This window comes from Cynocephalus volans, chromosome 11 (assembly GCF_027409185.1).
Source record: "Cynocephalus volans isolate mCynVol1 chromosome 11, mCynVol1.pri, whole genome shotgun sequence".
Lineage (NCBI taxonomy): Eukaryota > Metazoa > Chordata > Mammalia > Dermoptera > Cynocephalidae > Cynocephalus > Cynocephalus volans.
Genome location: NC_084470.1, coordinates 43,788,918 through 43,816,516, shown reverse-complemented (window position 1 = coordinate 43,816,516; position 27,599 = coordinate 43,788,918). Strand labels below are relative to the sequence as shown.

Sequence of the window (27,599 nt, the reverse complement as noted above, 5' to 3'; positions counted from 1 at the left end):
AAATGATGCCTTTGCTGGGGACAGGATGCATTTGGGGCTTTTAGTGGATTTTGATGCTGGAGTAAGTGGGTCTTTGGAGGTAGCCTTAGGAGTACTCACCATGTTGGCCCACATCCCTCCCCTCCCCCCAAGCCACTGTGGCTTTGTGACATAAACACTCACCAGAGTGCTGGGGAGGGGGCCACCTTGGATTTGCCGATTGTGACTGGAGCCATATGAAAAAAATCAGCACCGAGTGGTATAATCTGTCCTGTCCTGCAGCAGTCCACAAAGGATTAAGCGCTTTGAGACAGGTGAATGAAAAGGCTTAAAACACTGCAGTGTTTAGTATGGGTTTCCCTCCTGCTTCCCCTTTTCTCCTTTCCTTTCTATCATTCCTGTTGCCATGAAGGGAGAAAGTCAGATCTGAGCCAGAGGTGAAGAGTTGAAGAGGTTGTAGTGGTGTGGTATGAATATTTTGGGTATTCTGTTTTGCATTTTTGTAACCACCCTGTAAATGTGGCCCTAATTTTCAGAGCTCCCTCCACTTACCCATCACTTGCATAGTCCCATGGAGTTAAACCAGCAGAAGTGAGCTTTTCACCATCTGCCTGGCTTACATTGTATTTGCCTGCAATGAATAACTGTTCTCAAGGTGATTTATGTGTTGGTTCTGATGATGTTCACTTTCCAAAGATGGAAAGTCGACACTCAGAGATGTATGATCTTGGAGAAAAGATGTTATGGAAGAAAAGAGTGAAATCTTTCTCACATATACTTTGGGCTTTGCCCGAGTTGTTCGTAGAGTTCTTGTATCCCTTTTGCAATTTGAACTGAGTTTTGTAGACTTACGGCATTGTGCATTGCAGGGGCTTACTGTATGTCAGATCATAAATGTACATTTTAAGTTTTTTTTGGTAAAGATGATGTGAGCAGCTAGGCAGAAAGTGGATTGTACATATACGTGAATGAAACAGCGAGAGTGGGCGGGCGAGGTGTGGAATTGTCTGTGCCTCCTGGCGGTGTTTTTCAGACTCTGTGGACACAGGACTTAACCAGTTCTCTAATACCTGCACATACTGTTCCAGCAGCTATTTGGCTGTTCCTCCTGTCCCCTGTCACCCCTGGACCAGGGCCCAATGTGTGGGCTCCATGAGGTGACGAGTACAGTCAGGTGTCATGCAATGCTGTCACCACCGTCCTTTCCCTCCCTCTGATGACAGTGCACTCCCATCCCTCCCAAAGCCACAGCCTCTTTTCTCTGTCTTTCACCATCAACAGCCAGCTAAGCCTATGCTGGACTGTCCTTACGTCACATGTGGTTCTCTTCATTGACTACAATAGTCCCAGTAAATGACCTCATCAATAGGAAGTTGATGGTAGAAATACAGCCACATCAATAAGAAGCGTGGTAGAAATACAGCCGTGTGAAGGAAAAGGAAACCATAACTTTTTTGGAAATGAAATTAAACATAATTGAGAACAGCATATCAATTCTTAAAACAGAGAAGTACTCTTCAAATTGCCCCAAATCTTCATTCACATTTTCCTCGATCATCCCAGCAGAATTGCTTTCCTTTAAAAAGAACAGGAGATGAATATGACTTTGTGTTTTTTACAGTTATTTTTAAGTTAATATTGCAAGAGTATCAAATCTCAATGTGTTATAACAAATGCGTAGTATTTAATCCACATTATGATTTAAAAAGAGCTCTGTGGGTCATTCTGGAAATGAACTCACCCTGTGAATGACTTTATTTTTTGAAAAATGTTTTTCACGTTTCCGATATCTTTTTTTTTTTCAATCGCTTGTGTACTAAAATACAGGGCCAGCTTGTAGTTCTGGCTTAGAAAAGAAATACATCGTGTAATTCAGGGAGAAAATGACTCCGTTGGGGGAGATGAACTGTTCTCATAGTAGATTGGTACCAATTTCACGTATTGAATTGAGAGAAGAAATGGAAACAAGAGGAAGGAGCTAACTTTTACGTTTACCTGGCTTTTAAAAATTCAGTTATGATGAATTGTTAGTGCTAACACCTTTATTTAGAATGGGATCTTATATAGAAATCCCCATAAAGGGAAAATGCTTGCCCATTTTAGAAGTCGCTCTCCTAGATCAGTGGTTCCCAGCAGGTGAGTGGGGACCCCTTGTTCCCTGCAGAAGTGAGGGACCGGTGTTCGTGATGGTTACTTTTAACTTCTGTTAAAGTCTTAACAGAAGCTTTTATAAACCTGAGTCCTCACCTCACAAAAAAACAAGCCTTTTATTTACATCCTTTGGGAACACAGGTTCCTTGAAAAAGCAATCAATTGGTAGGATATAAAATAAAAGATAATAATAAAAACAAAAGATCCTGTTTTAGGTGATTTGGCTGTTGAGGTGAGTTAAAAAGTTTTTCCAAGTCCCAGGGGTATTTTGAGGATGTGCAGTTAAATGAATACATTTCTAGAATGAAGCTAATATTCTCTCTTCTCTCTGGCATTTTGATATACAGGAAACATCACTTTAAGCTGTTCTTTGAGGGAGGGGGAGGGGGTCAGCCTGATGTCTCTCTGGGGTCCCAACTGTGGGGTCTGACAGAGCACTTTGAACCCAAACTCTTTCCATTACTGCCTGTAAGAATGTGAGTGTGTGAATTATTAATTGTCATAGTAATCGTTTCCTGGTGGAAATGTGAGAATTATATGAGGTCATATATTTCCAGTGTTCAGCTTGGTGCCTGACATTCAGTATAAGTCGGTCCTTATTAAAATTGTCCTTGGCTTACCTAGCTTTACGTTATTTGTAGATATGAATTATGCTGGCAAGCCCTTAGGAGCATTTGTTGTGATGCTATTCCAGGCTTCTTAAGTGAGATCCGTCTCCCTTTTGTTAGTCTTGCACCCAGTAGTAGTCTGGGTGTAAATAATGACACCTGCCATTTGTATGGTGGGGTGTAATTTACGAAGGGCTTCCATTCATAGCATTCAAATACAGTTTCTCCAGCTGTAGCTATTTAATAATCATCAAGGTAGTTTTGTTGCCATTGTCTTGCCTGCTTTATCTCTGAAAAAGTCCTAAAATCATCTGCCCAGTTGGCGGTGCGGGCCCAGGTCAGTGAACATCCACAGATAGGATGCCCAGGTAGGCTGATTTTCACAGCATACCGGAGGTGTGTGCACCGGAAGAAGTCGGGGGTGTAGAGAAATAAAGGAAATATAAGGAGGTTGTATTAGATTCCTCTTGCTGCTATAACAAATTATCACAAATTTATTTTATAGTTCCATAGGTTAGAAGTCCAACAAATCTCACTGGGCTAAAATCAAGGTGTTGGCAGGGCTACATTCCTTTCTGGAGGCTTTGGGGAAGAATCTGTTTCTCTGGCTTTTCCAGCTTCTGGAGGCTGCTTGCAGTCCTTGAACTTGTGACCCCTTCCTCCATCTTCAGAGCTGTATCTTTGATCCAACTTCAATAGTCATATCTCCCTCTGCCTCACTCTCCTACTTTAAGGATGTTTGTGATTACTTTGAGCCTACCCAGATAATCTAGGATAATCTCCTTATTTTAAAATCAGATGATGAGCAACCTTAATTCCATCAGCAACCTTTATTCCTCATTGCTATGTAACCTAACATATTCACAGCCCTGGAGATTAGAACTTGGACATCTTTGGGTCATTATTCCTCCTACAACAGCAGGTGAGTTGGCTGGCATTCATCAAATACATTAGAGGTATCATGGAAATAAAACTGGAATCGACCCCGGCTTGAAATCAAACAAGTCATTCAATTGCTCCCTTTGAGGAAAGTGGTCAGGTCGGCTGGATTCATTATTAGAAGAAAAGTAACTGGCTTTGCTTTTTGTACACAGTGAAATCTTTTCAATCTTCTCCCAGTCTGCCACTGCCCATCACCCCTCACCTCCTCCCACTGCCCTCCAAGAGCCTCACAGTTAATTCAGACGTGAAACCATGAAATGTCAGTCTCATCTTTGACATTTCATATAGTCTGTAGGTTGGCAGTGGGAGGAGGAGGGTTTTAAAAATTATTGTAAAACAGCATAGTTACTGCTTAAATATACTGTATAGAACTTGTAAGAAAAGAGAAGTAAAAATCCACTCTTTGGATCTTTCCTTTTGGTGCCACCCCTAGAAGGGACTACTGTGTGTCTTTTGGGGACTTTGCACAAAAAACACATATACATTCATTCTTTTAAAAAAAGTTTTTACACCAATGTAATCACACTATAGGTAATGTTCTGTGGCTCTTTAAAAACAAAAAAAGATGACCAGTAAGGGGATCTTAACCCTTGACTTGGTGTTGTCATCACCACGCTCTCCCAAGTGAGCCAACCAGCCATCCCTATATAGGGATCTGAACCTGTGGCCTTGGTGTTATCAGCACCACAGTCTCCCAGGTGAGCCACAGGCCGGCCCTATGTGGCTCTTAATTTAACAGTGTATCTCAGGTATCTTCCTATGTCAGTATGTAGAGATTGTTTGCATTCTTTTAAACCACTGCAAAGCCTTCCAGTCTGTGAATGTGTCATAATTCATGAACGTATTATGCTTTATTTAACCAGACCCTGGGAGGGACATTTAAGTTGTCCAGTTTTTCACTGTTACAAATTGTGCTATACACATATTTTGTACATTTAGGCAAATATATCTTATATAGGGAAAATTTCTAGCAGTGGACTTTAAGTGAAATGCAGTTAACAAATGTAGGAATTTAAAATTTAAACATTACCACATTGCCTTGCAAGAGTAAGCCAGAATTATCCTCCCTCAGCACTGTGTGAGGGCTGCATATTATTCTATACCTTTGCCTTTAAGAAATGAAGATGAGAAATAGTATTTTCTTATTTCTACTTTTATAATTATAAATGAAGTTAAGCATATTTTCACGTTAGCCATTTGTGTTTCTTTTATCTTTAGTGTCTTGTTGATAGCCTTTGCACGTTTTTCACTTGGGTTTGTGGACTTTCTAATTAATGTTTTCTAAAAATTCTTTTTATATGTCAAGCTGGTGAGTTCTTCGTAATGGGGAGCAAGTATTTTCTCACTTTTGGGGGCACTTTTGGAGGTAAGAAGCAGTGACAGCAATCTTGCTTGTAGTCACCACAGTAAAATTTTTTCACATGCCAATCCCTTAGCTTGAATTGTTTTGAGAGTCAGGTTTCCTTTACATCCTTTCATGACTCAGCATTAGTTTAAAACTAGGCTCCAGAAGTTTATGTATTGCTGTTTGGGAACACCCTCTGGAATGAGCTACCAGGTGGTTCTATGTGTGGGCCACTTTATAGGGAGGTACTGCCACTAAGTACACTAACTGGTATATGTAAATACATACACACACATATACACATTTATCTTTTCCTTCAAACATTGTCTAGCAAGACTCGAGCAGTCCTCTCATTATAAGAACTACCATATAGAGAGGTCGTTATCCAGTCCTCACCTTGCTGGCCCTGCTCCTTGCCTGAAGACAAGTGTCAGAATGTTACAGGGATGCATTATGCAGAGGTTCTGGTTTGAACCTTCTGTCCCCATCCAGGGTCTAATATTTTTAATGCAGTTTTATACAGGATACTTGTCAAGTTGGAAAAAACAATAGCTTTATTACTCACAAATGAAATACTTCACGACAGAATTAAATTCTTTTTTTTTTTAGTTTCAAAGACATTGGATTAAGGATGGCACGATAACGAAGTATCCAGTTAAATAACAATTTCAAATAGTGTCACATACTCTGGGTCATTTTGAAACTCACATGAAGGATGTGTTTCATGATCCTATTTTATAAATGGGATGAAGACGTGTTGTTCAGGAGTAGAGAATTCTGTCAAATCTCTACCCAAGTGACAAAACCTAACTTGGAGAGTTATCATTGGACTGTTTTGGGCTGCAGAAATGGAAATTTTGTGGATCAGAGTGATACAAACAAGCAGACTAGAACTTAGTATCTAGAGGAGCATAAATTCTACCTGAGTCCACTTATTCCTTGCAATTCACTTGCTTCTTTTTGTGCTAAATACAATAACGCCACAGTTCTGTTCATTAGTAGTGTTACCACATACTGTTCACATTACCCTGGGATGCTTATGGCTGTCTCACAGATTTTCCCTTGAAGTTTTCATTGAATGAAGCATTTGAGAGCAGGGCAAAGCAGAGCATGATAATGTGACAGTTTTTAAAGTAGAGGACATAGTGAGCCTCATTTAGATTTTATGGCAGTGGAATAATAATATGAAAAAAATATGGATTGCTGCAATTACCCTCTTAGATCCTGAATATCATTTCACATTTGAATAAAAGTACAGGGAAGCCTTCTTTTAATATCCTCTGTCACAGTGGCTAGAAAAATGGACACCTATAACGCAAATTAAATAGAGGAGAAAATGCCTGTTTGAGCCAAAAGATATTGAGTGGGATTTAGAGATTGCAGCTTTAATGGAGCATTGTTGGTGCTTCCTCATTGTGGAATTAGAGCTGTGGTTGTTTTGCTTTTGGTTTATTTTTCTGCAAAACACTAGAGTCTGTTTTCTCTCAGGTGCTTTCTCCTTGGTTTGTTAATATTTACAGAAATCAGGCCTAATAGGTGTATACCAGAGCTGTTTTAAAGAAAAGTGAAAAATCTAAAATTGCCTGAGCTTTGGGTCGATTCTAAAATTCCTAGCTCTTGATCTGCTTGTGGTACTAAGTCATTGGATATTTTGAGAGTCAGGAGATAATGATCCAGAAACTCTACCGCTTGATGTGAAATGGGGTAGATGTACTTGATTTTGATCCTTGACGGATTGATAGCTGCTATGTATGTATCAGTAAGTGCCCGCCACATCAAAAGTCCTCTGCGCATGTGCCTTGTGAGTGGCCTGGAGGGAACATTATCTGCAGAAGACTTCTTAATACACTTTGCTTTTTCCATTATTCATGATGAAGTCCCTTTTGGCCTGCAAAGAACAGTAAATGCCTCTTGCTTTTAATGACTTGTAAATCAGAACTATTCTGTGGTTTGCGATGCCACTGGTTATTTCCTTTGTATTATCGTGCCCTTCTGAAATTTCCACGGGAGAGAACCAGTAGGGAATGTCCAGGTGAGAGGCATAAATGATTAAAATAGATAAAATTCAAACTCAGAACTGAATGACTGCCTGGTGTGGCCACGGATGAAAATACAGTCACTCTCATTCAATCAAAATTGATAGCTTTCTGAATTTGTTGTGGAGTCATCAGCTGAAATTTCTAGAACTTGGTCTAACGTTGAGAAATAGAATTTCCTTCTTCAACTTGTGCCTCCGTTTGTCTGTGTTTGGATCCCCCTAGCATTTAGGCAGAGCCACGTCCACACTGGGCGTCCTGGATTGGGCTTGTAGACTCAGAAGGGGTCACTAGCACACCTCCTGTGCCACTTCTGTGGGGGCCAGGCCCCTAACAAGCCCCCTGCTTTTCTCTGCTGGGATCGTTAGAACAATGCTTCTCAAAATCAGCTGGAGGGCTTGGGCAGGTGGGTGCTGCAGGGGTTGGGGGAAGTGGAGAAGAGGAGTTGCTGTTCAAAGGGTGTAGAGCTTCGGTTTTACAGGATGAAAAAGTTCTAGAGATCTGTTGCTCAACAGTGTCCATATAGTCAGTACTACTGAACTGTACACTTAAAAATGGTTAAGAAAATTAAGTTGGATATAAAGTGATACATTTGTCAAAACTCATGGAACTGTATGCTAAGATCTGTACATTGTACCAGATGTACATTATAATTATACTTCGGTTAAAAGAATAAAAGGTTAAAAAAGGACAAAACGCAAACTAAACACACACAGGTCTGTTCTCCCACCCCCAGAGTTTCTGATTCAGTAGGTCCAGTGGGGCCCCGGACTTTGTGTTTCTATCAAGCTCCCAGCGAGGCTGATGCTGCAGGTCTGGGGACCACATGTTGAGTAAGCCTGATTTAGAGCTTGTCCCTGCTGCCACCCTGCATACCTTTACCACTTTGCATCTTTTTTCTGTCCCTACCTTAGAGTTTAAGTCTGTAACTGCATACTTTGTGGAAAAAGCACGGCAGTGTAGCAATTAGTGGCAACAATTGTAGTGTCTAAAAGAATTACGTGGTACCATCAACTTCAGTCTTCTTGTGTTTACTTTCTGAATAAAGGCATTTACTGTCTGCAGAATCAGAAGAAATCTATCACCCAGCACAAAGCCTAAGTCCATAATAAATTAAAGTGTGGATATAGAAAGCCGCAGTTCTATTCTTGGCGTGCCCCAGCAGTTATGATAGAAGCAAATCATAGGTCGTAGGGTTCTTTTATTTAAGTTTTTAGGCACAGAATTATTTTATCACTACTGGTTACCCCAAGTACATTAGTTCTCCATCATATTGTTTCTGAGGTAGAGATGTTTGTAAAGTTGTTCTTTTGTGTTTTGTTAGGCATTTCGGATTTTCAAAATAATCTGTTCTTGCTGCGCTTTATATTACCATAAAGTTAAGAAAAGATAGGCCTGGTAGTAACCTGTGAGTGACCCTGGCGATGCTTACACACAGGATTTTAGAGGAGGGGGGATGGCTCCTGCCTCATTAGAGCTGGCATCATGGGTGGGGTGCTTTTTTGCAGAAAAATAACGAATAGTGGAAGGAGTGAAAAATGAACTGGGAGGACATTAAAAGCTTAGAGCCACACTCTATAATAGCACTTGCTGTGATGATGGAAATATTTTCTTTTTATACTGGCTAATAGGGTGGCCACTGAGTACTTAAAATATGGATAAGTGCTATTGAGGAAGTGAATTATAAATTTTATTTCATTTTAATTAACTTAAATAGCTACACGTGGCTAGTGGCTGCTCTGTTGGACAGTGCAAGTCTGGAGAGAATCTGAGAAAGACAAAGTACAGAGGAGGAGTCTGGAGCAGTGGGATGGGTCTGGGAAGGCGTTACGGTCGTGTGTTCATGTGCCTGTGGCCCAGAGGGTGGTGGCAGCAGAGACGAGTGGAGGGGCTGTGTGGCCTGGGTGGGCATCTGGAGGCTGGGGTGCCAGGGAGGGGATGGGGAACTTGCAGCCTGAAGCCTGGGTGACTAGGAGGCTGGGGAGCAGGACAGAGGTCAGGGTGCCACTGGGCTCCTTTTCTTGGTGCACGAGGTGCTGAGAGGAGGGGAGGCCAAGTGATGACAGCTTTTCTCCCGGTTGAGTGCCTCCTGCCCCTGCGAGTTTTCTTGGATGTTTTCTGTTGCTCATGTTCAGTAAAACAATTGGCCCTGCAGATGATTTTGGCCAGCCTTGCTTCTGGCTCTGCCTGCTGCGGTTCTGCTTGCTTCCTTCCTTCCCTGCCTGCTGCCTGCCCACCACTTCCCCTGTGATGGCTGGGTCCTGTGCGAGCTCGCTGATCTCCCACAAATGGGAACCCCACACCAAACTGCTGTCTGCCCAGCAAGGCTACGGTTCCAGGAGGACACAGGCCATGTCCTCTTTTTATTATAGTCCTTTGCTGTGCCTAACACAGAGCCTGATGTGTGTATTTACCGATGGAAGGAAAAAGAGGGATAGAGAGCATTTCACTTCTACCACCCCAGGGCATGTGGTCTCCCTCACTCTGGACCACTGTGGGAATCTTCCAAAATGCTTCTCCGTGTCCCATCATCCCTGCCTACAATCACGTCATTGCTTAACCAACCATTCCTTTCCTGGGACCTGGGTTATATCACTTGGCCTCATTGAAATCTTCGGTGATTCCTCATTTCCATAGGGGAAAGCCCCGTGTTTACTTCTTTCACTCACCTAGTTAATTATTTTTGCTCATATAGGGACTCAGTAGTGAGCAAAATATAGCCCTAGTTCTTGTGAGCTGACATTCTTACAAGGTGGAGATATGGTACATAAATATATAATACAATTGAGAGAGCCGAGGAAGGAGCAAATGGTGACAGAGGGACATAGAGGAAAGGGTGCTGGTTTCAAGGATGTCAGGGGGCCATTCTGGTAAGGTGACATTTGAGTAGAGAGCTGAGTGAGGTGAGGGAGTGAACCATGCACGGATCTGGGGGATGAAGAGCAGTAACAGCAGGTGCAAAGGCCCTGAGGTAGGCACATGCTCCAGGAGTAGAAGGTGGCTGGAGGGGGGTGAGGAGGTATGCAAGGAGGGAGCGTGGGGGGAGGAAGATAAGAGAAGTCGCACGGCAGCATCATGTAGGGCCTCGTTGGCCACAGGCAGCACTTTGTGATTTATTCTGAATAAGTGGGGAGGGTTTTGAGCATAGGAGCTTCACATATTCTGCTTTAGGATTTAAGATGCCTTCTGACTACTGTGAGGAGACGTAGACTGTGGCAGAGGAGCAAGGGAGACTGATTGGGAAGCTGTTGCAGGATTTAGCTGCTGCAGGCATTAGGTGAGAGATGATGGTGGCTTGTGCCAGGGGGGTAGAGGTTGTGAGAAGTGATCAGATTCTGGATATAATGTGCAGGATTTGCTGATGGATGTCATGTGCACTAGAGCATGAGCAAGAGAGCGGAGTCAAGGATGGTTGCCAGGGCTTTTTTTCTGAGTGGCTGGAGAATGAAGTTATTTACTGAGATGGGGAGGATCACATTTTGGAGGGGTGAATTGAAAGGTCTGTTTTAGACACCTTAAGTTTGATATGACCATTAGGTGTTAGTTTTCTATTCACTGCTATAACACTAATCACAGACCTATTGGTTTAAAGCAACACAAAGTTATCATCCTCCAGTTTTGTCTGTGGGTTAGAAGTCCAACATTGGTCTCAGTGGGAGAAAGTCGGGGGTTGGCAGGGCTGCGTTCCTCTCTGGAGGCTCTAGGAGAGAGTCTGTTTCCTTGGCTTTCCCAGCTCTCAAGGCTGCCCGCATTCCTTGGCTTGTGGCCCCTTCCTCTGTATTCAGGAATGGTGCATCTCTTTGGCCCTGCTTATATAGTCATGTCTCCTCTGACCACAGCCGGGAAAGATTCTCCAGTTTTAGGGATTCACTGGGCCCACCTGGATAAGCCAGGATAATCTCCCCGTCTCAAGGTTCTTCATCACTTCTGTAAAGTCTCTCCAGTCATGTAAACTAACATACCCACAGGCTCCAGGGATTGGGATGTGGACATCTCTGGGGGTCTGTTCTGCCTACCATGGAGAGCTGAGAGGGAGATGTTGAATAGGCTGCACAAACCTGGACTTCAAGGGAGAAGCTGAACTTGAGACATAAATGTAGAAGTTGTCAGTGAATAAATTGTTCACAGCTGTGGGATCAGACGGGCTGTCCAAGGGAGAAAGTCCAGTCATAAGGCAAGAGCCACATACCTGGCCTCAGCCAGATTCCCCACAGTAACATCATCTGTCCTTGCTTACGTCATTTCCCGTCAGAACGTCCCCTCCTTCCCTTGAATCACGGCTCTTTGGTGCTCCTCTGTGTGAACCTCTCTGACTACTCTAGCCACAGCCTTCCTCCTGGCCCTTGTTTGATTTTGCATCATGTGTCCTTTCATTCATTGATTTATTTTTTAGTAACAACTTTGGGGTATAAAACACATGTCGTACAATTCACCCATTTAGAGTGCACCAACTTTTGAATGGATTTTAGTATACTCACAGGTATGTGTCACCATCCCCTCAGAAAGAAGCCCTGCATACTTTAGCTGTCACCCTGTTCCTCCCGTCCTCCCAGCCCTCGCCACCCACCCGTCTGCCTCCTGTCTCAGTAGATTTGCTGTCTGGATGTCTCATAGAAATGGAATCACAGCATGTGGCCTTTGTGACTGGCTATCCTTTTAATTTTAAATCTGGATTTTGTCCTTGAGTATTCAAGTTTCCCCCATTTTTCTTTGGTTTTATTAATTTATTCCTTTAAAAAACATGGAACACCTATTAGAAGCCATTCTTTATGTTGGGATTCTAGAAATGAAAACTGGCATTGGATAGGATTCTGGTCATCAGGGAGTTCTGATCAGGGACAGCTGACAATCACTCGGCCGCCTCTCTCCACTCCTGAACTCCTGGCCGATGTTCCTAGCGGGTCACAGCATTTTATCTCTCTGTTTCTGGGATGGCCTCTAAGTCCATCTCAACCCACGGTTCTGAGCAGCCAGCCCCAAATAATCAGTGTTCCTGTGCCAAAAGAGGTGACATTCCTGGTCTGGTTGGAAAACAGATGTGCAGTTGTGTAAGTACGAGGGGTCCTCAAAAAATTCATGAAAGATTGTTACCTTTTAATTCTGTTTTCCATGTACTTTTTGAAGTACCCTCCTACAATTTGGTAAGTGCCATAATGGATGTGCAGTAAGTTCCTAGGGACTCCTTGGTGGGATGGAGGCTTCACGTCTGCCCTGTGAAATGTGGCTGAACTAAGGCTCAAATGATGATCATAACTTATGGATTGACCCAGGGCTGGGAGAAAGACAGAAGATCCATGCACTCCTTGTCAACCGAATAGCAGCCTGTCGAATGCACAGACCATACCCTGAGCATCTTTGTCCTTTCAGTATCTGATGTGGTGCTTTGCTACGTGTGGGCATTTGTGGTTGCTGAGGTGATAGTGCCTCTCTAAGGTCAGGCCTGTGCCTGCTTGACCCTTATGTCTTAAGCCATTGCTTTTCCTCTTTCCAGAGCTACCAGGAAGGCTAGAATGGGGTCTCAAAGGAGTTTCTTCCCTACTTTCCTGGGCCTTCTAGAGAACTTGGTCGCTGTGGATGGGATGGCAGGTTCACTCTCTTGTCACCTCCAAACCACAGCTGCTCCTCTGGGCCAGCTGATGGGGTGCTGTAGTGGTCCCTTTCCAGTTGCTTGTAACAATACCTGAATTATAAGAAAATGAAATTTATTTTTTACAGTTTTGGAGGCTGAGATGTCCAAGGTCCAGGGGGCACATCTGGTGAGGGCCTTCTTCTTGGTGGGGACTCTGAGAGTCCCATGGCGAGGCAGGGTAGTATCACATGGCGAGAACGGCAAGACTGCTTGTTAATGTGCTCACTACTCTCCTTGTAAAGCCGCCAGTCCCCTCCCATGATAAAATGTTAAACCATTGACCCATTACTCCATGAATAGATTGACCCATGTATGAGGGCAGGGCCCTCACGATCCAATCACCTCTTAAAGGCCCTGCCTTCCCAGACTGCCACAACATGGATCACTCTTCCACATGAGCTTTGGAGGGGACAGACATCCAGACCATAGCGGGGGTCCAGTCTGGTTTACTGCCCTCGCTGCTTTGTGCTTGTCTCATGTAGTTCTCACATCTACATGTGAACTTGGTTGAGACATTTTTTTGAAATTCTTATGGATCTTTTCCTGGCATAGCCCCAGATCCTGGAAGTGATGCTACCTCATGGTAAGTGCCATGGAATATTTGGGTCCAGAGCCCTCGATGTCCTTATTGCTGGGGAAGGCCTAGGAGAGGGACTGGGGTGGCATCATACAGCTTCCAGAAGGATGCTGCTGGAAAGGAGGGGACAGCACAAGTAGGATGCAGGTGCTTTCGCAGTGGCTTTGTCAGCTCGCCACGGGTACCCCTGTGCACCCAGTGTGGAAGTCCCAGGCTTTGTGGGAGCCTGGGTACTCATCACACGTGGGCCAGCCACTGGGCTCAGAGCTTTACAGGCCTTGTCATGTGGAGACCTCTCAGCTGTCCTCTCAGATGTGGGTGGCACCATCTCCATTTTATAGACAAGGCGACTGAGTCTTATTGGTGGAAAGTAGTGGCTTCAGGATTTTTCTCTGGGACTGTCTATCTGCAGCCACAGCTCAGAGCTTCACTTTTATGCTTCGCTGTGTCCTGCAGCTGTGGTGATTGTGCTGTGTTTCTGTGTTGTCTTTTTTTTCCTTGTTATGACTTTTGTTATCTCAGTGCTAATGAGCTTCCTGTGATCTGTGCTGCTCATGTAACACCAGAAATAGGGCCACAGTGACCCTGGTCCCTTGACCCGGTACAGCTTTGCTTTCAGGAAGTCTTGCTGAGCCCTTGGCCATGTGATTAATTCAGTGCTGGATGTGGTTTTCAAGTGCTAGCTTTTTGCTCATTGAGATAATGTCGGAAAGCACCTGATGCAGCACTTGGCACTTAGTAGGCCTTCTCCATCATATTGGGGCCCTTCTCTTTTCCCTTTTTTCCAGGCAGCAGGCTGCTTCTAAAGGAGCTACAGGTCTGATGTGCAGCCTCTCAGTTCCTGCATGCGGGGAGTCAGCATTCTCACTGGCATGCTACAGAAGCGCCCTGCGGAATAATTGCCTGCTGTTGCAGCTTCCTTTTTCTTTTTTGCACGGTCTCTAACTTTTCTTTGCTTCTTCTTGATTCCCTTTTTTCCCCTTTTCTTTAAAAATGGTTAGACTCTGGATTCTAAGCAGATACGTAGAAGTTAGACAAAGACACGCTGCTGTTTCCTGTGAATGCTTCCCTCCAGTGTTTTTAAAGGAACACCTGTTGATTCCTCTTAGTGTAATTGTTTCTAATTATCTTAGCTGATGACAAATGCCTCCCCTCTCCCCTCCTCAGAAGTGACTTCCTTCTACCTTCTAGGGTGTGTTTTATTTAAAATTAACCTTTCTGCAGGTTGGCCCCTTTGCTCAGGAAGAGCATCTGTCCTTCCAGTCTATGAGAGCCAAGTGTGGTAAATGTGTGTGTATGTGTGGTTAGAGCAAGAGAGCCAGCTCGTCCACTGGGAGGCGGCCGAAGCATTGTGATGTCAGTGGCAACCAACTCAGCATCTCCAGAATGGCAGCTGGGACCAGCCTGCTGTGGGGACATGCTTGTACTTGGACCTGTCAAGGATAAGAGCCAACTTCTCCATCAAGTTCCCCTTCTCAGTGGCCTCATTGTTGAATCTACCTCCAGATGGCAAGATAAGGTCCCCTAATACAGTGGTAGCCTTCAAGGCACAGTTGGTCTCCTGGCTTTGGAAGTGGCTCCACACAGAGGACAGTACATGTGCAAGAGCCTTCAGCAGCTGCCCTGCATCAGGGCCAAGGACATCAGCTGTGCAAGATACTGTCCAAAGACCTGTGTCCACGACACGACTTCTGAGCAGAGGGCAGCGTCCATCTGTGCAACTGAGAGAGCCTGCTCCCAGCAAAGATGGCCTGCTTTTGGGGAATCAGAGACAGCTGCCGAAGAGACTCTTCTGGAGGAGAAATCCCGCCTGTGCTAAATGTGGGAAGGACAGTAGGTCATTGGGAGCAGCCAAAATGTCTCTGTGTCCTCAGGAGAGAGAATTCTTCCAAGCATGTGACAGTGAATGCCTTGCACTTGGTAGTCACGTGATAAAAGTTTCTTGTTGGGGAATGAGGGACAAGAAAGCCACGTGCAGTTTGCTGGACTTTTGGCTGTCTTGGTGTGCCCTAGGCTATGCTGATGTTATTGACGTGTATACAAAGGCGGACTAGATCTTCAAATCCGACTCTACCAGTTTTCATGACCTTGGGCTGTACAATGGGGCTTCTTAGGGTGTACAATATGACGAATGTGAAGGCACATTATGAGGATTATGTAATGTTGTGATACTTTGGTTTAATATGCTGTAAACACTGAAATGAGAAAATGACTAGAGGTAAAAGGGACTAAGCCCTTGGTTTTGTGAATTCTGTTAGTGTTATCAACAACGGTAACACTGTTATCCTTTAGAACTGAAAAAAAAATTGGTTCAGTAGCTGGTTCCTGGACACTTGTACCTTTCAGACACTCAGATTCCCTTGCTTTTCTTCCAGTATTCATTGTGTTTCTTTATCTATCCCTTTTGTCTGTCTTCCATTTACCTAATCTTCCAATCTCTCTAGCCCCCAACCTCTATCCATGTCTCAACTTTATGCTCTTATTTTTTCTAAGATCTATGGAAAAGCAGCTTCTATCGACTCCTGTCTCTGAACAAAAGCGAATTGCCCTGATGGTCATTACTGCATGTTATTGCATGTTCTGTATAGTAGTGGAGTTGAGAAATAATTTATAGATGAGGGGACATGGTTCCCTGGTTACTCCTTTGCCTTGCTGCCATGTTTCTGACATTTCTCTCCCTCGAGGATGTCTGAGGGTGGTGCTTTGGGTCTTCTCCCCCATCGCTTGCTTCCACGACCCTCAGAATACCAGATGTTCTTTTTGACATGGTTAGGTGTCACTGTTTTCCCATAAAGATAATATCTGGATGTTTTCGGTCTTGTCCTTCAGTGCCAAGGTTCTCTGGTACGGCTCAGTTCACCCTGTTGCCTTCTTGCCAAGGTACCAGTGTGTGGGCACAGTTGCCAGGTTTTAAAAATGATTGAGCTGCAATATGCTGGCTGCTGGAAGAGAATTTGATGCTGAGACAATAAAGCCTGTACTTGTCATGTAGGTTTTCTGGACAGTTGCAGATCGCTTGAACTCAGTGGGTTGTGTTTTTCTGTTGAAGATATTGTCTGTTTAAGGATACCTATTCCAGAATGCTTATTTACTCAGACAAAAGATGGCTTTAGGAGCCCATCCTAATCCTAACCCTTCCTGTATGCAATTTAAAGGCTCTGGCATGGAAGAGCTCCCCGTACAAAGGCAAAAAAACACCTTCAGAGGCCGGGTAATGCAAACACACAGGCCTGTACCATGATGCCTCAAACCTAACCAGTGAGGATTCGGCCCTTTGAATTAAGGCATGAGGTAATTAGGCACGTGCAAATAAAACTGCTTATGTTGACCCACCTATCATAGGGCCAGGTTTTAGTCAAAAGGGAAGGTGACATTACGGTGAAAGGAGAAGGATGGGGTGTGTGTCTGAGGAAGGGAAGGCAGGAGTGAGGTGCTGGGAAAGGGAGTAGATTTTGGGGTGTGGAGTGGAGTGAGGCCTGAGACAGGGAAATGAGTGGACTCTGCAGACAAATGTCTGTTTCATGGTGTTTCCTAGAACTGACCGCATCTGTAGTTAAATTACATATATGTATGGAATAAAAAGGATTGGAATCTCAATCTTGCTTGAAATTTGCATTTATATTGAAGAATTAAGAATTTTGTTAAATTTTGAGATGAAAGCAAAGCTAAATGTTTCTCTTACACCGGGGAGAAGACCACTGAACCCACGTAAACCTAACATAACTCACAATTTTGCCATCTGGCTTTGGCCCTCAGCTGTAAGCTCAAGGATGTGCTCCCTCTACTAGGTAAGAAGTCGAGGTCTGTGGGTAAGGGCAGGTCACCTCTGCAGATGCTGTGTCTCTCTTTCATTAGACGATTCCTACCCCGTGAGCCCATCACTTACATGGTCTCACTCTTTGGTCCTCGAGAGGCCTGAGGTCAGCTAAGGAACAGAGACCCTTTCAGACTCCAAGGAGAGCTATGGACCATTTCTTCAGAAAAGGGCCCAGATGCACAATTTTTGCACAAAATTTCAAGGATGGTGGTAGGTATCTTAAGGACTATCCATGGGGTGGTAGGTATCTCAAGGACTATCCTTGCCTGGGCACAGGTCACTGTTTGGCTACCAGGGAATGCCCCTAAACTCCAGCTTGCTCATGAAACTTTTTCCTGTCCATCAGATTTTTGTCTTTCCCCACATTTTCTCATAGGCATGAATTGCTTGATTTTTGTAGCTCAAAATGCCCTGAAGTCCTTGTGTGGTAGAAATACCGAGTCATAATTTTTTTTTTTTAAAACCTCATTTTTTTCAAAGCTTCCTTCTCTTTAAAACCTATTTTAATTCCGTTTCATCTTCAAGTTTGTGAACACTTGTGACTAGTCTGGCTCATTCGAAAAGATTTCTGGGGAAGGAGGGATCTGAAGCGTCTTCTAGCTTAAAGTCTTATAAGATTTTCTCAGCATTATAAAACAATTTCTCACGTTCCTTTTTCTTCTGTGATGGAGAAACACTGTTCTGCCACCTTTGATCACCTTGAGACTGTTGTTATTGCTTTATAAGGGACGTTATGAGAGACGGAAGGTAAGGATATAGATGAGTACGGACCCTATTATGGAAAATAGCACTTAGATTGAGTGATAATTATCAATATCTTTGGAGTCCACATCAGAGTAGCAGAATTAACAAACCCCGAAAGGAAAGAAGGTTTTGTGCCTTGAAAACTCTATGAAAGCCTGGTTCTTCAAACCCTGCAGTCCTTGAAGTGCCTGAGGTGGGTGCTTTGCAGATGCCAACATCTGCAATACAACGAGATCTGTATTTATATTGCCAATGGGCCTCTTTTAAACTGAGTTCACCTGTTCAGTACTCCCACCTTTCTCTCCATCTACCCCCAGTTTGGACCCACAACAGAGGGTGGTCTTCCCTTTCTGCAGATGGACAGAGCTTCTGTGTGGGTGGGATGGACGTGTCCTCTAGGATGTTCACTGTCAACATGAGGAATGAAACCAGGTTCATGTTTTTTTGTTTTTTTTTTTTTAACGCTGGTTATTACTTGAGGTTAGGTAGAAGAATTGTTTACAAGTCATACTGTAAGAAAAAGGGCAAGTTCTCAGAGGCTGAGAGAGAGAGAAAATAGCGTGGGGTACTTGTTTATGGTCAGGTCATGGTTTGCTAAGGATTTGTGCCAAGGAGGGGGATGTTTGTTGGGCTCTCCCTGGCCGCCTTCCCTTGGCGAGACTTCAGGGCCCCATGGAGGCCTGTCCACCAGTCACCTTTGAGAGGGAATCATTAGACACAGAGGACATGTGATGTTGATTCGAAGTGGGAAGAGCTGGAAAGATTTGTCTTCACATGAATGTGTGTACTGAGTATCATGTGGCAGGATCTTGTGGAAGGAAGACTTCCTGGCTACTGGAAGTCAGTGACAAGCCAGGTTCCATTTTCGAGCAAGGCAGATAGCAGGAGGAGGTGTGGTCCCGGGTGGGCTGTAAACGCGGTGCTCGGAGTATGGCAGTGAGTGGGAAAGATGATTTCCCATGCTCTGCCTTGTGAGCAAATGGGAAGTCACATCTTCAGAAGAAAGAATCATTCTTTGCTTCATAAACCTATGACAGCCTCACTTGAGCTATTGATTTGTTTAATTTGCAATCATTACTTTGCAAGAACAGCTCATTTCAAACAAGAATACTTGTGCTCAAAATGTAGCTCTTTCTTGTTGAGGTGTTTGAGGACTTTGCAGCCCACCCTGCTTCCCGGGTGTACAGTGGGGGTTTGGTTTCACTTGGTTTTGATTGTCCTTTTTCCTCCCAAAGCAAAATGCCCAGGCACTGCCCTCTCCTCCCCAGCTGGCCCTGGACGAGGAGAACTGTGCTAATACAGATTACTGCCACCAGGTTGCCACCAAGGAACGGGCAGGTGCAGTACCTTTGCCTTTGTGTCTGAGCTCTGGGACTTCAGTGGCATCTGATTGGAAATGCGAGCTCACAGTAAACTGACAGCCACCCACTTTAAAACTGGCCTGAAATCCAGAGGGAAAGGGAGGAGGGAGAGCCAGGAGGGCAGGTGGGTGGAAGGGTGGCCCTGCTAATCCCATCATTAGCCCTTCAGGCTCATAGCTACAGAGGCCATGGCAGCAGTGTCCTCTGTAGCACAGCAGATGGATGTCAGTGAGGGGGAGGCTGGAGGACAGGTGGACAGCCCAGGGCCCCAGGGGCTGCAAGTGCTGGGCTCCTGCATCCTCCTCCGCTTCACTTCCCAGGGTAGGATCAGGGCAGCCCATCGCTCCCAGGCTTCCGTCTGGTTAGTCTTCTCTGGGACAGGATAGGTAAGGGCTCCACAGCTATTTTGGTATATTCTAACAAAGAGCCTTGCCGATGTGGCGATGTTAGATAATACACTTAGGAGGAGGCTGGGGAAGCAGGCATTCGGTGGCAGGGGAAAGCCCAGCTCTTGGCGGGGGGACAGTGCTGTGGGTTTCACTGGGGACTTCCCAACTGTCTCTCCAGAATTGGGGTCATTTAGAAGAGACTGAGAATGAATTGGGAGTCTGTCTATGGAAAATGTCTATTTCAATTGAAATTTAAAAAATGCCTACCCCAGGAGAGAAGGCACCTCTCTTTGGAGTATTGGTAAGGAATGGCCAGTAAGTGTATGATAGGCTGGACAATTACAAACACCCTGATCACTAAAATTACCTCTGTATAATAGAAGTGCCTTTAGAGACAAGTTGGTTCTGTCTGATGAGGTTAACAAGTCATTAGTTTTTGCATGGGCATTTGAGCAAGTCTGTGTATTTTTATGTTTAATACCTTTGAGCTCCTGCATTTCTGAATATTAAGTTTATTACGTCTGACCTGTCATTGATAATCAGAAACAAATGTATAATCTGTACAGAGTGCTTCTGCTTATACATAAGCAAGTACCATTGAGAGTATAAGTAAAAGAACATAGGAGTGGTGGAATGGGGTTACTTCTTTCAGCAGAATTCTGAGGACAGCTTTACACTGTAGCCAGAGTTCTTGCTACTTGGGTATTGGAAAATTTTATGTTCAGTAATCCCTCTTGCACATTTTAGTTGTTAACTTGCCTATTTTCTGTGTAATTTGAAAAATTGGAATAAAGTGATTAAATTATTAAACTTTCACTAAGAAAAGTGGGGTCTGTTGGCCAGCATGAATCCCATTATTATTGTGTTTCAAGAATTTTTCCTTAAATTTTCATTTTTGTCTCTCTCCCTAACCTAATGCCAATTTTGGGACTTTTCTTATACTTGCTATAGTGATCCTAATTGATTTGAGTAGGAATAGTTTCAGAGTAAATTTTTTCATAAATGAGGTAATTTCAGTCAGTCCTGGAAGAATCCTTTATTTATGAACAGAAAAATCTACATTAGATATGAAGTGTCCTAGATTGTGCAAGTTGATAGGAGCTGTTTGGTAATAGGCAAGATTAAGAGGGTGCAAACCCTTATGCTACAGTTAGTTTCTGCTAAAGCGCAGGAAGCTTTTTTGCTGGGGAAAGTCCTTAGGCCAAGGGGTCACTGATTGGGGATGATGAGGAAGGTGAGAGGGACATGCAGTGGCCAAAGCATAGGGCCCGACCCCCACAGAAGGTCACCTTCTGTCCCATGGCCAGTAAGACTGGTTTATAGAGAATCCTTCCTGGGACAGGGTTGGGTCCCTTCTGTGACTGTTAGGCATATGGGTTGATATGCCATATTTCTAACTTCTGCTGGACCAGCTGGTGATTTTTACTGATGATTTCATTTTAGCCACACTCAGGCCCCGAATTGGTTTTGTCTGAAGATGAAAAAAGCGACCATGAAGATAAGGAGGAGACGGACTTGGGCGTCGTGGAGGATCAGCGCAGTGTGATTCTGCACCTCATTTCACAGCTCAAGCTTGGGATGGATCTGACCAAGGTAGGCTGGCGTGTCCCCGCTGGATTTGTGGCCAGTTGTTTGCATTCCATCTCCATCCTCAAGCCTTCCCTATTCAAATTCTTTTCACTTGGGTGAGATTGGGGAAATAGAGTGGGGGAAAAGGCCAGAGGGGCTTTCAAGTGTGGGTATTCCAGATGTGAGCTGAAAGGATACTTTTATGTAAGTGCTCATGCTCGGAGCTGGAGAGCTCTTTTTTCTTGCATGGGATTCTGTGGAGGAGCTGCTACTCTGCAAGGGCAGGGGGCGTATCAGAAAAAGCATATGAGATAAGGAAAATTCAAGGTAGTGTTTCTTTGTTTCCTGCTGTGTCCTAGAGAAGATTAGAGGTGGCCCACAGAGCTGTGGCACAATGCCACAGAGTGAGCAAGGGAGATGGCAGAGCCGGGAATGAGGCCACCGTGTGTGCACGCCCAGCCTCACGGTCTGCTGCTGGCTGTCACTAGCTTCAGCCGCTAGTCCCCAAAGGGCAATATGTTGGTCATCCAGATCTCCTCATCCATGTGCGAAGAAATGACCCCACTGGTGGGCAGCAGAGGTGCGATTCTTGGTGCTGGTGTGGCCATGTCTTCCTGAGGAAGCTCGTCAGCAGAGCCCAGTGTCTGCGGTGAGGGTCCTGGGTACATCCTCCCTCGCCTCAAGTCAGTAGCTTTCCTCTAGAGGCAAGCAGGAACAGCACTTTTATATGTAGCTGAAAGCTTGGCTGGCGTCACTGGGGACATTGTGGGGTGGCGGGGAGAGCCTGGCCTTTGCGGTTCGGCCTTCCTGGGTTCCACTTCTGGTCAGTCGCTCCAGCTGTGATGCCTCCCTGGAAGGGAGGTGTGAGGATCGCAGGTGGCGAGCAGAGGACCCAGCCCGGTGCTGCACCCTAGTAAGTGGATCGCCATTCTTATCCTTACCAAGCGCCACATGGTGTGGTTTGACCATGCCGAGGTAGAGGCGCAGCTGTCAGGCAGGCACAGACGGGACCTGTGGGGAGGGTGGGCTGGGGATGGACGTTCCAGATTCTGAAGTCCAGCCAGAAAACGTGGACGCGCTTTGAAGTGGTCAGAGCCACTGAAGGCACTGCCCGTGGACACAGCCTTCAGGGTAATTGGCTCGTTTGGCTGCAGTGAATGGTCTGGATTCCATGACTTCACCTCAGACTGGGCTGGAGGCGGAGGACAGAGAGGGAGGTGGCAGCGTGGGTGCGAGAGATTCTTTGAAGAGGAAGGTGACAGGACACGGTGACTGACCCTTCACAGGAGAGAGAAGAGACGGGAGCCTCAAAGATGACAGAGAACCTTTTTTTTAAAAAAAAAAAATAAAAAATGTTTTTGTGTGTTTGGATGTGAGTGTGTCTGATGTTCTGGGACACTCCACCACTTTAAGTAAAATAGTGGGCCCACGCTGAGGACGCCCGACACAGAACGTGCCCTGACTTGGCCATCACCCCCGGGCTGGGCCCTTCCCATCTCGCACGCCCGGCCGTGCAGACCTGCCGAGTGTGCTGCTGCCCCCCACGTGAGTCTCCCAGTGTGCAACTCTCGCTGCTTCTCTGCTGGAGGAATCGTTGAAATGCTTGGCTTTTTAAAAGCTGCCTATTTTTTATTCTCGTGGATTGTGTAGACACACAGGTGCAGCTCGGGTTAAAGTCTGGTGGAAGGCGAGTAATCATGTGTACAAGTACGATCTAAAATCACAGCATTTCCAAACTATGGGTCATGACCTGTTGGTGGTGGAACTAATTTATGGGTCAGACTATCATTTCCAAAAAAATGAGATAAAATATAATAGAAGATATACTGCACATAAAACTTTTAGTTCTATTGATACATGTGTACTCGGTACAATATAAAACATATTCTCATTGTGGATCATGTTTTTTAAAATGTTTGTAAAACTCAGACCTGAAATCATAGATGACAGAGGAGAGAAACTGTAAGAGAAACTGAAATTGTCTAGGGCAGATATGGAAAAACTATAACGTGTTGAGGGGACTATGTTCTGGCAAGTTGTGTCTAAGAGACTTGTAAGGCTCTCTTGTTTTAAAATAAAGAAATCATTAAAACTGTGCACTTCATATTTATTATCAGGATATGATTGTTTTGCATTTCTGGAGCCACAGCCTTTTCCTCAAAGAGCAAACATTGCATTTATCCAGTACTCAGTTGAGTACCTGAAAGAAAAACTTTTCTTTAACTTACTTTCCTGGGAAGAAGCCGTTATTCAAAAACCAAAGGGAGGGCCAGCCCGTGGCTCACTCGGGAGAGTGTGGTGCTGATAACACCAAGGCCACGGGTTCGGATCCCATATAGGGATGGCCGGTTAGCTCACTGGTTGAGCGTGGTGCTGACAACACCAAGTCAAGGGTTAAGATCCCCTTACCGGTCATCTTTTAAAAAAAAAAAAAACCAAAGGGAGATTTGACAAGCTGAAATACTTGTGACAGGAGAAGGTGGACCTTTTGTTATCTCCTGAGGCTTTTTGGTTCGTTGCCCTGGATCATAAAAAGATTGATGACATTTTCTCCCCCCTTACCGTCTCCTTTTCTCTTCTTGGTTCTTGCCCATGTCATTAAGTTAAACTTGTGTTGAATTGGCAATGGGAGAACTTAGCTGGAATGGAGTGTCAGATGAGCAGGCACCCTGGATGGAGATAGAACATTCTTCAGCCCAAGGGTGACACTCGGATCTCTGTCCGTAAAACATGTATACTGCCCCGTCTTTGAGGAAGTGCCCAGTACCGACACGTTCACAAATCGTTACCGGCCTGGCCGGGCCTGTAGTGCTGCATTTGGCCTTAGTTAACTATGGTCACCAGACAGGGCCAGTCTTGTGGGCAATTGACCTGCTGGGTCACACAGCACCCCATGCTCAGACGGGCCTGTGGTTGGTTTAATGGGCTACTGTTGCTGTTTTGAAATTCTTAACTTTTCAACAAGGGGACTTGCATTTTCATTTTTCACTGGGTCCCACAGAACACGTCACTGTCCTGCTTCCAGAAGCACCCTCGTCTGCCCTCTTTCTTCAGCTGTGGTTCCCCAACCCCAGGTGACAGGTGACTGTCTCCACTGGTTAAGCTGTTGTAGGTCCACCAATTGTAGGTAGCCTAGAAAAGGAGAGAGAATGGGGGGTCACAACGGCCTCTGTGGGGAAGGGCCATGTAGGTTGTGCTGAGGGTAAATGTGTGAGTGGGAAGAAGGGCCTTCCTGGCGATGGGAGCAGGTGGGAAACATGACGTGGTGTCAGGAGGTGCTGAAGCAGCTGTTGTGCTGCGTCCCAGCTCCAGAGAGAAGTGCCCACGGAATGTGATGTTGAGCTTGGAGACGTGTGGCCATTTTCACTTAGTGTTCAGGGCCATGAAAGGCAACACTTGGGGTAACGAGTATGTTCACTCTAACCGAGTGAGCACTGCACGTGCCAAGTACTGTTCTAGACACTGGGAGTGTAGCAGAACCCTCAGATCCCATGCCCTGGTGGAGCTTGTGTGATGGTGGAAGGGGCAGACAGCACAGCAGGGAGGGTGGCCAGTGATGGGGTGGGGCGTGCCCTCCTGAGCTGATCAGGGTAGGGTTCCAGGTGACGTTTGAGTAGAGACCATATTAAATGAGGCAGTGAGCCATGGGAATATCTAGAGAAGAGTGTTCCGTCCAGAGGGGACAGTGACTGAAAATGGCCCAAGATGGACCTTGCCTGACACGTGGGGATGAGCAGGAAAGCCAGCATGGATGGGATCTGCGTGAACTGCGTGGGGCTGGCAGGAGATTGTGTGGTCGAGACAGCAGGGACTGATCACAGGGCCTTGCAGGATATTGTAAGCACTTCGGATGCTATTCTGAGTGATAAGGGTGGCCCCTGGAGAGTTTTGAGCGAAGGAACATGTGGCTTAACTATATTTTTAAGTGGTCATTTGGACTGTTATGTGGAAAGTAGACTGGGGCAGGGTGGCTGGGGTGGGGACAGCAGGGCTCAGGACAGAAGCAGCGAGGAGGCTACTGTAGTGACCCAGGAGAGAGATGATGGTGGCACGTGGCACGTGGCAGTGGCAGGTTCAGGATACACTTAGAAGACAGGCCAACAGGATTTGCATGTGGGTTTGATGTGGAGTATGTGAGAAAGGGAGGAATAAAGGATGACTGTAAGCTTTTGGCCTGAGCAACTGGAATAATAATAGAGTTGCCATTTGTTTCAGTGACCTATCTCTGGTAACCACCCTGGAACCTAGTGGCTCAAAACAATAACCATTTTATTTGTTTATGTCTATGCGATCTGGGACAGGCTCAGCTGGGTGATTCTGCTGCTGGTCTTGCCAGTGGTCACTTGTGCATCTATTGTTAGCTGGTGGGTTGGTGTGGGCTGGACTTGGCTGGGACAGCTCGGCCCCTCTCTCTGTGTGAAGTCTTAGGACCTTTCTTTCTCTACGTATCCTTCCCACATGGTTTCTCCAGCAGGATAGTCGGACTTCTTGACCCAGCAGAGTTGGTTCTTACTCCAGCTCTCTACTTTACAAAACCTCTCTGGGCCCTCGTTTTCTAGTGGAATAGTCATACACCTGCTCATAGGTTTCTGAGAAGATTGCACAAGATAATGTATGTGAAAGCCAAAATACTGTGCCTGGCTTGAGTTTTGTAAATACTTTGTTTCAGACATTTCATGCATTTTTACAACAAATTTTTTGTTTTATATAATTGTGTCTCCTTTTTCTCTGAGCATTTATCTTAACTAATAATTTACAGAAGCATCAGAGGTGGTGCAGTGATTGTTCTGGTCGATGGGAGATCATCTTAGTTTTCAACATTGTCACTGAAATATTATGTGACAAGTTTGTGTCTAATCTCCACTGTCCTTATCTTTCCTGGTCTTCAAATGAGGTTACTGATCCCTGATTATAACAGCCAGCATAGAGTGAATATTTCCTGTGTACTAGGTTGGCACTGGGCTGATTTAACACTGTCATTTAATACAAACAAAAACTCTAGGTGGTGGTTCTTCTTACTTTCCTATTTTACAGCCGAGGATTGAGTCTTGGAGAGATGAACTTGCCCAAGTGCACATGGCTAGTAATTACCAAGAGAGGAACCTCAGCTCACAACTGACACCTTTCTATGAGCTGAGGTCTGGGACTCAGAAGGAATACAGGGATTTATTTCAACAGATGTATCTCTCTCTGTGTAGTTAAAATTTTAAAAATTTTATTTCAAACCCTTTTCATCTAGCAAAAATTTTAATGAATGCCTTTCATGATGTATCAAGCACTGTGAGATTGGCATGAAGGGAGCAGCATGTTAGGGAAATTCAGGGAAAGGCTGGCTAAGTAAAGAAACTTGGCAATGGGTATTATCTACTCTTTATTTTGTAATGTTGTATTTTTGTGTACTTCCCTGGTTTCCTTAAAGTTTTACATAAATTAACCTCTCTCTGTGTGCTTCTTAGCACTTGTGTGTTTGCCAGTCTCAGGACAGAGTACCATGTAGATGGCTCCCAAGGTAATTAACTGATGTTTTCTTGACAGTTGCACCTGCTCTTGGCCTTTCTTTGCAGAGGCCTGCCATGCTGCCTGTTGGGTGGAGTGGATTGTCAGTCTGGGCGTCCTTTGCCTTCCCTGATGGGTGATCATTTATTTTGAATTTCTAAGAGCCTAAAGAGCCCAACCTGAAGATTAGTTATTTACTTCTAGATTGATGCAACTTTAAATGTAATTAATTGTTCTCCAAGTACCTAGTGTAGATCCTCTCTTTTTTTCATTCCCCCAAAGTAGTTCATTGTCTTAATTATATTAATGGGAGAAAAGGCAGTCCTTATTGATGGCTCGATAAATCAGCAGTGGTTTTAGGCTATTTGGATGCTCTCAGACTGGACTGCTGGGCCATTGCTCACCCTCTGTTGGAAGCAGACAGCCCAGTTAGTACTCACCACTTCTTGGCTCTGCATCCCCAGTGTCTGCTGCCCAAGAAAGAGATGATGAAGGGACTTATCTGCAAACGTACCAAAGGCCGGGGAGGGTTGGGGGGAGATTACATGAGAGAGAATTCAGACTAGACCAGGAAATCTTTTAATGAAAAGTGTGACATCTTGTTCAGAGTGTTCAGATGCTGTTTTTGAAGTCGATCTGGTATTCTGCACAAACACCAACAAAATATACCAACAGGAGATGAAAGAGGAAATAGTAATTCCACCCCCAACCCATTCTGCTTCATCTCTCCAGGTGTTCTACTTTTTTCCAGCTCTGACAAAGCCACAACATCATTTTAAAGTGCAGAATACATACCTAGTAGGTTGGACGTGATGTTGGCTGTGAGCCTGTATTCCCTGAGTCTGCAGTTTCGGGAGGCTTGTCTTTGAAAATTGATACATTGTCAGGTGTTGCATCCCCATTGGAGCCTTTTTTCTTTTTTCTCCAACTTTTTATTTTGAACCTTTTCCAATCTA

The 27,599-nt window shown here is 44.9% G+C and overlaps 1 protein-coding gene across 2 annotated transcripts in view; it reads left to right on the top strand.

Moving 5' to 3' along the window:
• The window catches only part of OSBPL10 (oxysterol binding protein like 10), a 270,826-nt gene that overhangs the window by 224,217 nt on the left and 19,010 nt on the right, over positions 1-27,599 (top strand). For both annotated transcript variants that reach the window (XM_063115072.1, XM_063115071.1), the window contains one exon: positions 21,022-21,171. In XM_063115072.1, the coding sequence (XP_062971142.1) occupies positions 21,022-21,171 (150 nt within the window). The remainder of the gene's footprint in view (positions 1-21,021; positions 21,172-27,599) is intronic.